Source organism: Vidua macroura, unplaced genomic scaffold (genome assembly GCF_024509145.1).
Source record: "Vidua macroura isolate BioBank_ID:100142 unplaced genomic scaffold, ASM2450914v1 whyUn_scaffold_122, whole genome shotgun sequence".
Classification (NCBI taxonomy): Eukaryota; Metazoa; Chordata; class Aves; order Passeriformes; family Viduidae; genus Vidua; species Vidua macroura.
The window spans coordinates 514,281-528,592 of record NW_026530544.1 but is presented as its reverse complement, the minus strand read 5'-3'; the positions used below and the strand labels follow the sequence as shown (position 1 = coordinate 528,592).

Sequence of the window (14,312 nt, the reverse complement as noted above, 5' to 3'; positions counted from 1 at the left end):
ACGAAGGTGGGAATTTTGGCACCGGGCACCCCCCGCCCCCCCCGCCGGGGCCGCCCCCGCCCGGGGCCGCGGGAGCCGGTCGGGGCGGCCGGGCCGGCACCGCCCTGGCGCCGGGGGGGCACCGGGAGGGGCCCCCAAAACCAGGGGGGGGCCCCCCCCAGAAAAACCGAGGGGACACGCCAGAACCCGGGGGGGGAGCCCCCAAATCCGAGCCCTCCCACCCCCAAACGCGAGGTCACCCCCCGCCCCACTCTTGGGGGGCACCGGGCTGTGCCGGCGGGGCCGGTGGCAGCGCGGGGCCGTGTCTGTCGCAGCCGTTGTGACCCCTTGGCGGGGACCCCAGGGTCTGGGCACCCCCGGGACCCCCGAGCCCTCCCGGACCCCTCCCGGCCTCGTGCCGGTGCCGCCACCTCCGGTACCGGGGACAGCTGAGCCCCGCTGGCACCGGGCGGGCCGCCACCGTCGCGATTGTCGCGACCCCCCCCGGTGGGGACCCGGGATCGGGGCGCCCCTCAAACCCTCCCCGAGTCCCCCCGGGCCCCCGGGCCCGTGTCGGTGCCGCCGCCGCTGTTTACCCCCATTTTTTGGGCCGGTTCCACCCGATTCCCTTTGAAGTCGCCCCGTTGTCGTGACGACGCTGATGTCACGACCGGGCGGGGCCTCGTGGGTCCCACATGGCGCCTGCAGGGCCCCGGGGACACCAGGGACACCAGCGCGGCCACCAGCCCCGCAGCCACCGTGGCCACCAGCGCTGGGGACAGCGGGGCCGGGACAGAGCCACCGCGGGGGTCCCGCCACGGGGACACGGCGACACCGATGGCACCGCGGGTCCCGGCCCCTTGGGGGCATCCGGGGGGTCCTGGAGTGCCCACCCCGCCCTGGGGACAGCGAGGGGACACTGGGGACGTGGCACGGCCGGGGACACGTTTCACAGCCCGGACTGGTGACGGTGCTGGGAGTGGGGACAGCCACCAGCGCCGTGTCCCCGTGCCGTGTCCCCAACCCTGTCCCAGCGCCGCGTCCCCAACCCTGTCCCCCTGCCGTGTCCCCAGCCCTGTCCCCCTGCCGTGTCCCAGTCCTGTCCCCCTGCCGTGTCCCCAGCTCCGTGTCCCAGTCCTGTCCCAGTGCCACCGTCCCTCCTGCGTCCCCACAGTGTCCCCATCCCATCTCCACACAGACTCCCCTACCCTGGGACCCCGCCAGGATCCCCCCAAAACACCGGGAGACCCCACCTGGACCCCCCAAAACCACCTGGAGACCCCCCCCCCCAGGGGTGACCCTCCAGGGGTGACCCCCTCCCACCGACCTCCCCCCTTTCCCACAGGTGGCACCGGGCTCCGGCCTCGACGCTGAGACGGCACCGTGGGAGCACCGGGACCCTCACCGGGGTGTCCGACCCCCCCCACCGGGGTGTCCGACTCCCCCCCCCACCGCTGCCGCCCGCCGGGGTTCCTGGCGATGGGATTTTTTACCGTTTTCTGCCCAAAATCACATTGCCAGGGATTTCCAACGGGCCCCAGCCCCCGCCACCGTGCCAGGGGAGGGGGGGTTTGGGGGGCCCCGGAGACTTTGGGGGGTGGGGGGGTGGTTTTGGGGTGCTGGGGGGGTTTTGGGGGCCGGGGGGGCAGGGCTTAGCCCACCTGTGAACAGAGTCCAGCCGCGCCGTGTTCACAGTGGCTAAGTTCCGCCTCCCGCCCCCCTCGCCCGCACCGAGGGGCCCCCCCAAAACTTTGGGGCTCTCCCAGCCCTTAGAGCCCCTCCTTGGGATCACCCTAAATACCTGAATCCCCCCCCCAAAACCCCCCCCCCCCCGGCATGCTGGGCCCCCCACGGGGACCCTGGGACCACCACCCCCAACCCCCGGGACCCCCGCAGGACCCCCGGACGCCCCCCGGGCGCCGCCCCCGGTGCCTGCTGAGCTGATTTGCAGTTGCTTTGGATAAACTGGCTCAGTTCAGCAGGAACAGGGGTCGGGCCCCCGCACCCCGAGACCCCCCCGGGGGTCCCCAATTCCCGCTGAGCCCTCCAACACCCCCCCACACCCCCCCCGGGGACCCCCTGCTTCCGTCCCGCGTGCCCAAGACTCCCCCGGAGCTCACCGGGACCCCCAAAACCCCCGAGGGGTTGCCCAGAAATTAGGGTACCACGGCTGGCGGGGGTCGTGGAGGTTTTTGGGGTGCGGGGGGGGGGCAGTGGGGGGGGTTGGTGGGTTTTTATGGGGGGCTGGGGGGCGTTCCCCGTTCCCCACCCTCTGCCCCCCCGGTCCAGGGCGAGCCCCGGCAGCGGCGGGCCGCGGCCCCGCCGGCTGTGGGCGAGTCACGGGAGGGCTTTGGGGGGGTCCGGGGGGCCCCGCCCCACGCGAGGCCCCCGGGGGGGGCTCCGGCCTCCAGCCCCTCCCCCAACCGTTCCCTGTTTGTTTCCCAAAATAAACCCGGCGGCGCCGATTCCAGGGAATTTCCCTGACGTCATTGGAGGCGGGGTTTTGCGCGCCGGCCACGCCCTCGCCGACCACACCCACGGTGGGGGGAGGGGAGGGCCCCCCACGTGGTTTTGCCCCGCCCGAAAAGGGGCGTGGCGCCCTCAGGCGCTGACCACGCCCGCACCGCGCTCCCATTGGCTGCCGTGGCTCCCTCCGCTGCCAATCAGCGCGGGGCGGGGCGAGCTGTCAGTCAAATCGCAGCTGACCAATCAGCTGTGGTGTGGGGGCAGAGCCTCGTGGTAGAGGCGGGGCTTATCGATCCATTCATAAATTTGTGGCGGCGGCGGGAAACGGGGAAGGGCCGGGATCCCCCAAAGCCCCGGGAACGGACCGAGAACCCCCCGGGGACACCGGGACCCCTCTGAGGACACCCCCAGACCCACCGGGACCCCCAAGACCTCCCCAAGGATACCGGGACCCTCCCCAGGAGTCTCTCAAGGATCCACAGAATCTCCCGAACCCCTTGAAGACACCGGGACCCCCCCCCAGTGGATGCCCCTGGGGTCCAGCGCGACCGCCTTGGGCACCCAGAGACCCTCGAGACCCCCGGGGACCTTTTAACCACCCCCCCAGAACCCTCCCGGGGGTACCGCGACACCCTCAGGGACCCCCCCCCGAAATCTCGGGGCTTCCCCGATGCTCACCCCCTCCCCGTCTGTCCCCTCCAGGAGCCCCCAAGCCCTCTGCGACCCCCAAAAACCAGACACCGGGCCTGTGGGTGTGGGCGAGACACAAATCCCTTTTATTAAAGAACAGTGTGAGAACGGCCCGGAGCGCCCCCGCGCCTTACGGAGCTCACGGAGGGGGGGGCTCAGGGGTCCTTCCCCGCCGGGGGTGGGGGGCTCAGCCGCGGCCCTTCTTGGCTTTGTCCTTGGCGGGGGTGGGCGCTGTGACCAGGCCCAGCTTTTTGGGGAGCCCGCCCTGCGCGCGCTGCACGGTCTCCTGCTCGATCCGCATCCGGATCCCGACCTCCAGCCGCTGCCCAGAGCACGAGGAGGGGTCGGGGGGGCACAGGTGAGACCCCCCCGCCCCCGGACCCCTCCAGGCTTCTCCCCCCTCCCCTCCTCACCTTCTTCAGCCTCTGCTGTTGGATCACGCGCGGCTTCTTGGGGGCGATGGCGCGGCCTGGGGAGAGCGAGGCAGGGCTGAGACCCCGCGCCGGCGGCCCCCAGCTCCCCGGGCCACCGGGGACCCCCCCGGGACTTCCACGGGACCCCCCCGCCGAACCGGGGCCTCCCTTCACCCCCAAATCGTGAGGCCTCCTCTCGCCCCCCAACTGTGGAATCCGCGAGGAGAACCCCGGAGCCGCCTGTGCCCCGTTCCCCCGGCGCTGGGAGCCACCGCACCTCCCTTCCGCGGGCCGCGAATGCCCCGGGACGCCGCCGCCGCCGCCGCCGCCGCCTTGGGGCGCTTGGCCGCCGCCTTGAGCGGGCCCTGCGCCATGGCCGCCGTGTGGCGGCGCGGGGCACGCCGGGATACACCGGGGCGGTACTGCCGCAAAGGCTGCCGGGATATACCGAGGCGTTACTGCCGTAAAGAATTTCGGGATATACCGAGGCGTTACTGCCGTAAAGAATTTCGGGATATACCGAGGCGTTATTGCCGCAAAGGCTGCCGGGATATACCGGGGCGTTATTGCCGCAAAGAATTTCGGGATATACCGAGGCGTTACTGCCGCAAAGGTTGCCGGGATATACCGAGGCTTTACTGACGCAAAGACTTTCGGGATATACCGAGGCGTTATTGCCGCAAAGAACTTCGGGATACACCGGGGCTTTATTGCCGCAAAGGCTGCCGGGATGCACCGGGGCGCGGCGCGGGGCACGCCGGGACGCACCGAGGCGGAAGCCGTCACTGCTGGCCCCGCTCCGCCACCGCCCGGCAGGCCTCGGGGGGGGCGAAGACCCCCCATTCCGTGATGATGCCCCCGGTGATGAGCTCGTGCGGCGTGACGTCAAAGGCCGGGTTCCACACGTCGGCCTCTGCAGCAGGAGGGGGGGGAGGAGGGGGTACATGGGGTCAGGGGGGCTCTGGCAGCGACCCCAGCCCCTCTGACCCAAAAGGGAGCCCCGACCCCGACCCAGCGACCTGCTGCGGGCTCTGGCACACCCGCACCCCCCTCCCGCGCGTGGCACCCACCGGGGTCAGCCAGGAGGACGCCCCCGAGCTGGGTGAGCTCCGTGCCCGGCCGCTCCTCGATGGGGATCAGGTCGCCCGAGGCCAGCGTGGGGTCGCAGGTGCTGCTTGGGGCGGCCACGTAGAAGGGGATCCCCAAGTGCCTCGCGGCCACCGCCAGCTGGAACGTGCCGATCTTGTTGGCCACGTCGCCGTTGGCCGCCACGCGGTCGGCACCCACCACCACGGCTGGGGACAGAGGAGGGTCAGCGCTGTCCGGAGTCACCTGCCCCCTGTCGCAGCCCCTCCCTGTGCCCCGTGTCCTTGTCCCAGTCCTAGCCCGTGTCACCCGTCCCCATCCCTGTGCCCACTCTGTCACCCGTCCCACGTCCCCGCCCCGTGTCCCTTTTCCTTGTCCCCCCGCGCTGTCCCCGTGTCCCGGCGTCCCCCTGACCGTGCACCCCGCGCAGCCTCATGGCGGCGGCGGCGGCGCTGTCGGCGATGACGGTGACGGGGACCCCGTCGTGGCGCAGCTCCAGCGCCGACAGCCGTGAGCCCTGGTTGTAGGGCCGGGTCTCGGTGCAGAACACCCGGGACAGGGCCCCGCGCTGGTGCAGGGCCCGCACCACGCCTGGGGACACGGCAGGGACACGGGGGGGACACCTCAGGGACGCTGCCACAGCGAGGCCCCGAAACCCCCGAGGGGGAAAAACACGGGCAGGGAGCCCCCCCCGGCGCCCCTTGGTACCCCCCGGTGCTCCTCCAGTGTCCCCCAGTGCCCCCCGGTGCCCCCCGGTGCCTCCCCCGGTGACCCCCAGTTCCCCCAGAGCCCCCCAGTTCCCCCCAGGTCCCCCCGGTGCTCCCCCAGAGCCCCCCAGTGCCCCCCCCGGTGACCCCCAGAGCCCCCCAGTTCCCCCCAGGTCCCCCCGGTGCTCCCCCAGAGCCCCCCGGTGCCCCCCCCGGTGACCCCCAGTTCCCCCAGAGCCCCCCAGTTCCCCCCAGGTCCCCCCGGTGCTCCCCCAGAGCCCCCCAGTGCCCCCCCCCGGTGCTCCCCCAGAGCCCCCCAGTTCCCCGCGGTGCCCCCCCCAGTGACCCCCAGTTCCCCCCAGGTCCCCCCGGTGCTCCCCCAGAGCCCCCCAGTGCCCCCCCCGGTGACCCCCAGAGCCCCCCAGTTCCCCCCGGTGCCCCGTACCCAGCGCGGTGCCGTAGCCCGCCGTGGCCAGGGTCCCGGTGTTGCAGTGGGTCAGGAGGGTGACGGGGCCCCCCCCCCGGGAGCCCCCCCAGGATGGCGTCGGCCCCGTGCGCCCCGATGCTCCGGTTGTCCCTGCGGTCCTTATCCAGCAGCCCCTCGATGTACTCGATGATGCTGGGCAGGGGGAGACGGGGGTGGCACCCCCAAAATCCTGACCCCAAACTCACCCCAGGACCCCAAATCCACCCCAAACCCATCCCACGACCCCAAGCCCACCCGAGACCCCTCACAGCATCCCCCCCCCCCCCACGATTCCCGGAGCTCCCCCCAAGTCTCCCCCTCCCCCCAGCGCCGTCACCTCTCCCGCAGCAGTTTTGGGGTGACCCCGGGGGTCTCCACCCTCCGGCGGACCCAGCCCCGGAGCCGCTCGGCCTCGCGGCCCAGGTTGGCGGCCGTGGGGCGGGCGCTGAGCAGGAACCCCAACTTCTGCCCCACGAACTCCTCCAGCGCCCCCAAATCCTCCGTGGGTCCCGCGCCCCCCGCCAGCTCCACGGCCAGGCTGAGGCAGCCCAGCAGGGCGATGGCCGGAGCCCCCCGCACCTGGGGGCAGAACAACACTGAGACCCCCCCACAAGGGGATTTGGGGGTCCCCAAAACCTGGGGGTGGGGGGCACAGAACAATCCCTGAGACCGCCAAGAGAGGATTTGGGGACCCCCTGAATCTGGGAGGGAGCACAAAACACCCCCTAAGACCCGGGGGACCCCTGGTTTTGGGGTCCCCCCAATCCTCTCCTGGGGGTCTCAGGGGTTGTTCTGTCCCCCCCCCCCCCCCCCGAGAGGATTTGAGGGTCCTCAAAACCTGGGGGAGGGCACAGAACAACCGTGAGACCCCCACGAGAAGATCTGGGGGGGCTCAGGGGGGGCTCGGGGCTATTTGGGAGGCTCAGGGGGGGGTTGAGGGTATTTGGGGAGCTCAGGACCGGAGGGGGGGCTCTGGGGGTGTCGGGTGTAATTGGGGGGGGGGGGGTCAGGACCGGGGTGGGGGGCTCAGATGGGGTTGGGGGCATTTGGGGGGCTCGGGTGTAATTGGGGGGGGGGGGGGTCAGGACCGGGGTGGGGGGCTCAGGGGGTTCGGGGGTATTTGGGGCGGGTCAGGACCGGGGTGGGGGGCTCAGGGGGTTCGGGGGTATTTGGGGGGGGTCTCCCCTCACCTCCATGTCGCGGATGGCCGCCCAGGCCCGCTGCACGTCCCCCACCCGCTCGTAGCGGAGCTGCCCCGGCAGCAGCCGCTGGTTCAGAACCTCCAGGGAGCCGCGGCGGTACCGCAGCGACTCGAGCGCCATCGCGACAGCGCGACAGAGCCGCGCGACAGAGCCCCGCCCCTTCCGGGGCACCGCCCCCGCCGGGCACCGCCCCGCGGGGAGGGACAAACCCAAACCGCGGGAAATCCACCGGCACTTTTTAATTTTGGGGGCGCAAATTACAGGGCGGGGGGGTCTCGGGGAGGGGGGGCAGGGGGTTCAGGACCCCCCCCCCCCCAGATCAGCCCCCCCCCCCCCGGTTTTGGGGGGTCCCGGCGCCCCTAAACCCCGCTCAGGGGCTCTCGGAACCGGAGTCCGAATAGTCGGCGACGAGGGATGGGGCGGGGGGGGGCGGCGACACCGGGGGGGTCCCGGGGAGCCCCCCCAGCCTGGGGGGCGGCACCGGGGGGGTCCCGAGGGGCGGCACCGGGCGGGTCCGCTCCAATTTCGGGGGTCTCCCGTGACGCCGGCTGCGCCCCCCTCCTCCGCCGCCTTCCTCCGCACGATGCCGAGCCCGGCGGGGGTCGCGGGGGGTCCCGGGGGTGCCCTCGGCGCCCGTGGCGACCCCAGCCCCAATTTCTGGAGCGCCCCCCCGGCCGCCCGGGGACTGAACCAGGAGCGCTGGGAGATCTCGGAGCGCTTCAGCCGCTGCTTCTCCTCGTAGGCTGGGGGGGGACAGAACCGGGAGCGGTCGGGGGGGGCTCCGGGACCCCCAAAACCCCACCCCGGGACCCCTCCCCACGCACAATCGGGGGCGCGGAGGGTGAGCAGGGCGGCGAGGCGCCGATCCTCCTCTTCCTCGCGGAGCAGAGGGATGCTGAGCCCGGCCTTCGCCCGCAGCGCCGCCGCCTCCTCTTCCTCCTCCTTCAGCGTCTTCTTCTCCTCCTGGGGGGGGAAGCGGGGCTGGGGGCGAGGGGTGGGGACCCCCGGGGGGACCCCGAGGTTCCTGGGAGGGCAGGAAGCGCTTGCTCGGGGTTTTTTGGGGTTTTTTTGGGGTGTTCTGGAGTGCCCAAGGGGGATTGAGGGGAGCGTTTTTAGGGGATTTACCGGAGGGTTTTTAGGGGATTTCGGGGGGGGTTTAGGGGATTTTGGGGGGATTTAGGGGGGATTTTGGGGAGGGGTTTTTAGAGGATTTCAGGGGTGTTTTAGGCGATTAAGGGAGGATTTCAGGGAGGGTTTTTAGGGGATTTCGGGGAGGTTTTTAGGGGGTGTTTTAGGCAATCTCGAGGGGGATTTTGGGGAGGGGTTTTTAGAGGATTTCAGGGGTGTTTTAGGCGATTTAGGGAGGATTTCAGGGAGGGTTTTTAGGGGATTTCGGGGGTGTTTCAGGGGACTTCGGGGTCCCCCGAGCCCGCCACTGACCCGGAAGCGCCGGCGCAGGCGGCTGTTGAGGCCGAAGTCGTCCTTCCAGGCGTGCTGGGCCTGCTGCAGGCGCGCCAGGGCGGGGGGTGGCGCGCTCCAGCACCCCCCGGTCCGACACGCCGTGCTCCAGGCGGAACATGGCGTCCATGGCCAGGCGCTCCCGCTGCTCCGGGGCTGCGGGACAGCCAGACTGGGGGCACTGGGGGCACTGGGGGCACTGGGGGCACTGGGGGCACTGGGGGGACTGGGGGCACTGGGGGGACTGGGGGGCACTGGGGACACTGGGGGCACTGGGGGGACTGGGGGCACTGGGGGGACTGGGGACAGCCGCACTGGGGGTACTGGGGGGACTGGGAGAGACTGGGGACACTGGGGGGACTGGGGGCACTGGGGGCACTGGGGGGACTGGGGGGCACTGGGGGGACTGGGGGGACTGGGGGGCACTGGGGACACTGGGGGGACTGGGGACAGCCGCACTGGGGGTACTGGGGGGACTGGGAGAGACTGGGGACACTGGGGGGACTGGGGGCACTGGGGGGACTGGGGGCACTGGGGACACTGGGAGAGACACTGGGTACTTGGGGGCACTGGGGGGACTGGGGACACTGGGGGGCACTGGGGGGACTGGGGACACTGGGAGAGACACTGGGGACACTGAGGGGGGCACTGGGGGCACTGGGGACAGCCGCACTGGGGGGACTGGGAGAGACTGGGGCAACTGGGGACACTGGGAGAGACACTGGGTGCTGGGGGGCACTGGGGGCACTGGGGGGACTGGGGGCACTGGGAGAGACACTGGGGACACTGGGAGAGACACTGGGTACTGGGGAACTACTGGGAGGGACTGGGAGCTACTGGGAGGGACTGGGAGCTACTGGGACCATGACCCTGGCACTGGTGGGGATCACTGGGCCATACTGGGCCATACTGGGCCATACTGGGACTCACTGGTGGGCAGCACCTGGCCGCTGTCGCCGGGCTCCCAGCGCTCCTCCTTGCGCCGGGCGCCGCTGACGATGACGTAGTCGCAGTTCCCGGGGTCCGTCTGCAGCTCGATGTAGTTGACGCACAGGTGACACTTCATCCTGAACCTGGGGGGGGCCCCACGCGGCTCAGGGGGGGTCCCTGGGTGTCCCCAGGTGTCCCCGCAGGTGAGGGAGGCGCCGGGACTCACCTGTACACGGGGGTGGTGTAGTAGGTCCCCACCTTCTTCTTCTCAGCGTTGTACCTGACGCCTGTGGGGGGGATGGGGGGGTAAAACCACCCCCCCCCCCAACAGATTTGGGGACCCCCCCCCACCCCACGGGGATCCTAAAAAACCCCAAAACCAACCCACTGAGAGATTGATGGGACGGAAAAAATCCCAAAACAGGAACCCAAAACCAACCCCAAATCCATTGCCAAATCAATAGGATGGAAAATCCCCAAACTGGAGTCCAAAAACCCCAAAACCACCCCAAAACCAACCCCGGATCCCCTGAGACATCAATGGGAACAAAAATCCCCAGACTGGGTCCCGAAATCCCCTCCGGGACCCCCCCCCCAAAGGTCCCCAGAAGGGTTTGGGGGGTGGGACTCACCCATCCCGATGTGGTTCTGGCAGCCGTCGCACCAGATGTTGAAGGGCATCTCGAACCTGGGGGGGGGTTTGGGGGGTCAGGGGGCGTTTGGGGGGGACAGAGGGACACTTTGGGGCGTCCCCAGCGCCTCACCTGATGACCAGGATGCCCTGGGAGAGCTTGCGGGCGCGCTCGCGCAGGGGGTGGCTGCGGTGGTACTTGTTGAGGGAGCCATGCTGGGGGGGAAGGGGAGCGGGAAAGGGGGCTCATTTTGGGGGGGACGGACCCCCCCAGAATACACACACACCCCTCCTGGCACCCCAAAGATACACACACACCCCTCCTGGCACCCCAAAGATACACACACACACACACACGGCCCCCAGCAATCCCAAAAGTCCATTTTTCAGCCCCCCAAAACACCCAAAACGCCCTGAAACCCACCAAAACTCCCCTAAACCCCTCCCCAGGCCCCCCAAATCCCTCTCCAGACCCCTCCCAAACGCCCCCAAACCCCCCAAACCCCTCCCCAGGCCCCCCCAAACCCCTCTCCAGACCCCTCCCCAAACCTCTCCAGACCCCTCCCAAACTCCCCCAAACACCCCAAACCCTCCCCAGGCCCCCCAAGTCCCCCAAAACCCTTCCCCAAGCCCCCTAAACTCCTCCCCAACCCCCCAAAACCCTTCCCCAAGCCCCCCATACCCCTCCCCTAGCCCCCCCAACACCCCCCAAACCCCCCCCGAGCCCCCAGCCCACCTTGGCGGGGTCGAAGTCGGGGGGGTAGTACTTGTTGGTGCCCTTGCGCTCGCCCTGGGGGGGAGATCGGGGGGTGACCTCAGGGTGACCCCGCTGTGACCCTGCTGTGACCCCACAGTGTGACCCCCGTGACCCCAATGTGACCCCACTATGACCCTGCAGTGTGACCTCAGTGTGACCCCGCTGTGACCCCAATGTGAGACCCCGCAGCGACCCCTCTGTGACCCCACAATGTGACCTCAGTGTGACCCCAATGTGACCTCAGTGTGACCCCACTATGACCCTGCAGTGTGACCTCAGTGTGACCCCAATGTGAGACCCCACAGCGACCCCTCTGTGACCCCACAATGTGACCTCAGTGTGACCCCAATGTGACCTCAGTGTGACCCCAATGTGACCCTGAAGTGTGACCCCAATGTGACCCTGCAGTGTGACCCCCCTGTGACCTCAATGTGACCCCACTATGACCCCGCAGTGACCCCACAGTGTGACCCCGCAGTGACCCCGCAGTGACCCCCGGTGGCCCCGCCCCCACTCACCATGGCCGAGGGTCTCCGGAGGTCACCGGGGAGCGCCCGGGCCCAGCTGGGAGGCGTTACCGGTCACTGCTCCGTACCGGGAGCGGCCCCCGCGCAGTTCGGAGCCTCTGGGCCGTACCGGGCTGGACCGAGCTGTTACCGAGCTATTACCGGGCTGGACCGGGCTGTTACCGGGCCGTACCGAGCTATTACCGGGCTGGACCGAGCTGTTACCGAGCTGTTACCGGGCTGTACCGGGCTGTACCGGGCTGTACCGAGCTGGACCGAGCTGTTACCGGGCTGTTACCGGGCTGTACCGGGCTATTACCGGGCTGTTACCGGGCCGTACCGAGCTGGACCGAGCTGTTACCGAGCTATTACCGGGCTGTTACCGGGCCGTACCGTTACCGGGCTGTACCGGGCCGTACCGAGTTATTACCGGGCTGTTACCGGGCCGTACCGAGTTGTTACCGGGCAGTTACCGGGCAGTTACCGGGCTGTTACCGGGCTGTTACCGAGCCGTTACCGGGCTGTTACCGGGATCACCCCCGCGCGCACTCCCCGGTCCCCACCGACCTCTTCCGGCTGCGCTCCTCAGGCTCCGCCCCTTCCTCTCCGTCACCGCGAGCTGATTGGCCCAGCCACGGCAAGGGGGCGGAGCCCTTCCCGGCGGCCCCGCCCCTCCGGCGGCGTTCGCGACCTCTGGCGGCGCCGCAGCGCGGTGACTTACGGTAGCCCATAGCAGCGGGAGCTCCATAGCAACGGGGGGTCCGTAGCGACGTGTTTCCATAGCAACGAGGCACATTGCGGCGAGGGCTCCATGGCAACGGGGTCCATAGCAACGGGGTGCATAGCAACGGGGTGTCCCATAGCGGTGGGCTCCATAGCAACGGCGTTCAGAGCGTCCATCTCCATAGCAACGGGCCTCGAACCGACGGGGGACTCATGGCAACGGGGTCCATAGCAACGGGGTCCATAGCAACGGGATTCCATAGCAACGGGATTCCATAGCAACCGACTGATCCCCTAACCCGCACCCCCCCCCCCCGACTCCACGTCATCATCCTGTGTCCCCATGGGGGTGGCAGTGTCCCCATCCCTGTCCCCATCCCTGTCCCCATCCCTGTGCCCACCATCCTGTGTCCCCAAAGACTGGCAGACCCCTGTGTCCCCTCCATGTCCCCTCCATGTCCCCACCGTGGCCCCTCCACGTCCCCTCCATGTCCCCACCGTGTCCCCACCGTGTCCCCTCCATGTCCCCACCGTGGCCCCTCCATGTCCCCTCCATGTCCCCACCGTGTCCCCGTGTCCGGGCCAGGTGTCCTGCAGGGTGGCAGCCAGACGTGGCCGGTGGCACACGCGGCCGTGGGGACACGGCGGTGGCACTGGGGACACGGCGGTGGCACTGGGGACACGGCGGTGGCTCATTAGTGCGTCCCTGGGGCGAGGCGGTGGCCACCTGCAGGGGCTGATCACAGGCCACCAGGTGGTGGCCACCGTGGTGGCACCTGCCGGGGCGGCGGGGATGGTGGCAGGCGTGTGGCAGGGGTGGGGACACGGGCGGGGTGATGGGGACAGGGGTGGGGACACTGCCACCCCCATGAGGACACGCGGCTGGGAGAAAGGGCTGAGCCCAGAATTTGGGGACCTGGAGGCGCGTGGGGGACACCTGTGACAGCCGGGGTCACACGGGTGGGGGGGCGTGCCCAGGTGTGTGGCCGTGCCCAGGTGTGCCCAGGTGTGTGGCCGTGCCCAGGTGTGCACTTGTGCCCAGGTGTGCCCAGGTGTGTGGCGGTGCCCAGGTGTGTGGCCGTGCCCAGGTGTGCCCAGGTGTGCCCAGGTGTGCCCAGGTGTGTGGCCGTGCCCAGGTGTGCCCAGGTGTGCCCAGGTGTGTGGCCGTGCCCAGGTGTGCACTTGTGCCCAGGTGTGCCCAGGTGTGTGGCCGTGCCCAGGTGTGCCCAGGTGTGCCCAGGTGTGCGGTTGTGCCCAGGTGTGCCCAGGTGTGCGGCCGTGCCCACGTGCGGTGCCATTCGCTGTCCCCACCATTCCCAGGTGACACCAGCCCCCCCTTTGGGCACAGCCCCTCTTTGGGGTCCCCAGCGCCCCCCGGTCCCGGGGGGAGTCCGGCGGAGCTCCGTGCCCCCCCCCCCGGTCCCCGCAGCCCCCCCCGGCCGGGTGTCCCGGGGTCCCGGTGCCCCGGGGGGGTGGCACCGGCCGGGCCACGTGCGGCGGCTGCGGGGACAAAAGCCACGCTGGGGACAAAGGGCCGTGACGTCAGCGGGGGCTGGGGGGCACCCGCTGACCCAGTTCGGCTTTTTTGGGGGGTCACGGGGGGGGACAAAGTAAGGCTGGGGGAGGGGAGGGGAGGGGGGGGACAGGGCCACTGTCCCCCAGTGAGCTGGGGGGGGATGGCAGCGGGGTGACCGCGTGGGGAAACTGAGGCAGCGGTGGGGGTAATTAAAGCGCGTTAAGTAATTAAGGGGTAGTTAAAGGAGGTGGGGGGGGGGAGGAGGAGGAGGGAGACGTCCCTGGCATTGGTGGGGGGGCTCAGGAGGAGGAAGAGGAGGGAGAAGAGGAAGGTCCCGAGCACTCCGGGGGGGGCAGGAGGAGGAGGAAACAGAGGAGGAGGAGGAGGAGGAGGAGGAGGAGGAGGAGGAGGAGGAGGAGGAAGGTCCTGGGTATTGGTGGGGGGGGGGGAAAGGAGAGGGAGAGGGGGAGGAGGAGGAGGAGGAGGAGCAGCAGCAGCGCGAGCTCTGCCGCAGCCCGGCCCGATGGGCCCCGCCACCCCGCTGCTGCCGGGGGGCTGACGGCGACCCCCGCCCGGCCCCGCCGCCCCCGGGGGGGGCACCACCCCCCCGCCGCCGCCGCCGCCGCCTCCGCCTTTTTTTTTTTTTCTTTTTTTTTTTTTTCTTTTTTTTTTTTTTTTTTTTTTTAATTTTTTTTTTCCGTACCCTTTGGATTTTGTCGCCGATTTGGGGCATTTTTGAGGAGGGGGATTTTTTTTACCTTTTTCTCCCCCTCCCCAACCTC

At 69.8% G+C, this 14,312-nt stretch overlaps 3 protein-coding genes across 3 annotated transcripts; all 3 read right to left on the bottom strand.

Annotated features, from left to right (window-relative positions):
• Window positions 1–3,198: 3,198 nt before the first annotated feature.
• On the bottom strand, window positions 3,199–3,980 carry CUNH19orf53 (chromosome unknown C19orf53 homolog). Its single transcript, XM_054004800.1, has 3 exons — window positions 3,826–3,980; window positions 3,549–3,604; window positions 3,199–3,457 (listed from the first exon to the last, which is right to left on the bottom strand). Exons 1-3 carry the CDS (start codon window positions 3,920–3,922, stop codon window positions 3,323–3,325), a joined length of 288 nt encoding a protein of 95 aa, XP_053860775.1. The 5' UTR covers window positions 3,923–3,980; the 3' UTR covers window positions 3,199–3,322.
• A 239-nt stretch (window positions 3,981–4,219) lies between these two features.
• On the bottom strand, window positions 4,220–7,186 carry MRI1 (methylthioribose-1-phosphate isomerase 1). The gene is given in 7 exon segments (XM_054004799.1): window positions 4,220–4,461; window positions 4,619–4,843; window positions 5,049–5,225; window positions 5,787–5,863; window positions 5,865–5,960; window positions 6,145–6,386; window positions 6,998–7,186. Coding segments are annotated over 7 exon segments (1,080 nt in total). The 5' UTR covers window positions 7,130–7,186; the 3' UTR covers window positions 4,220–4,330.
• A 105-nt stretch (window positions 7,187–7,291) lies between these two features.
• On the bottom strand, window positions 7,292–11,471 carry YJU2B (YJU2 splicing factor homolog B). The gene is given in 10 exon segments (XM_054004798.1): window positions 7,292–7,752; window positions 7,834–7,972; window positions 8,450–8,533; window positions 8,535–8,623; window positions 9,398–9,540; window positions 9,624–9,684; window positions 10,030–10,085; window positions 10,162–10,244; window positions 10,765–10,818; window positions 11,304–11,471. Coding segments are annotated over 10 exon segments (1,158 nt in total). The 5' UTR covers window positions 11,307–11,471; the 3' UTR covers window positions 7,292–7,306.
• Between the last annotated feature and the right edge of the window lie 2,841 nt (window positions 11,472–14,312).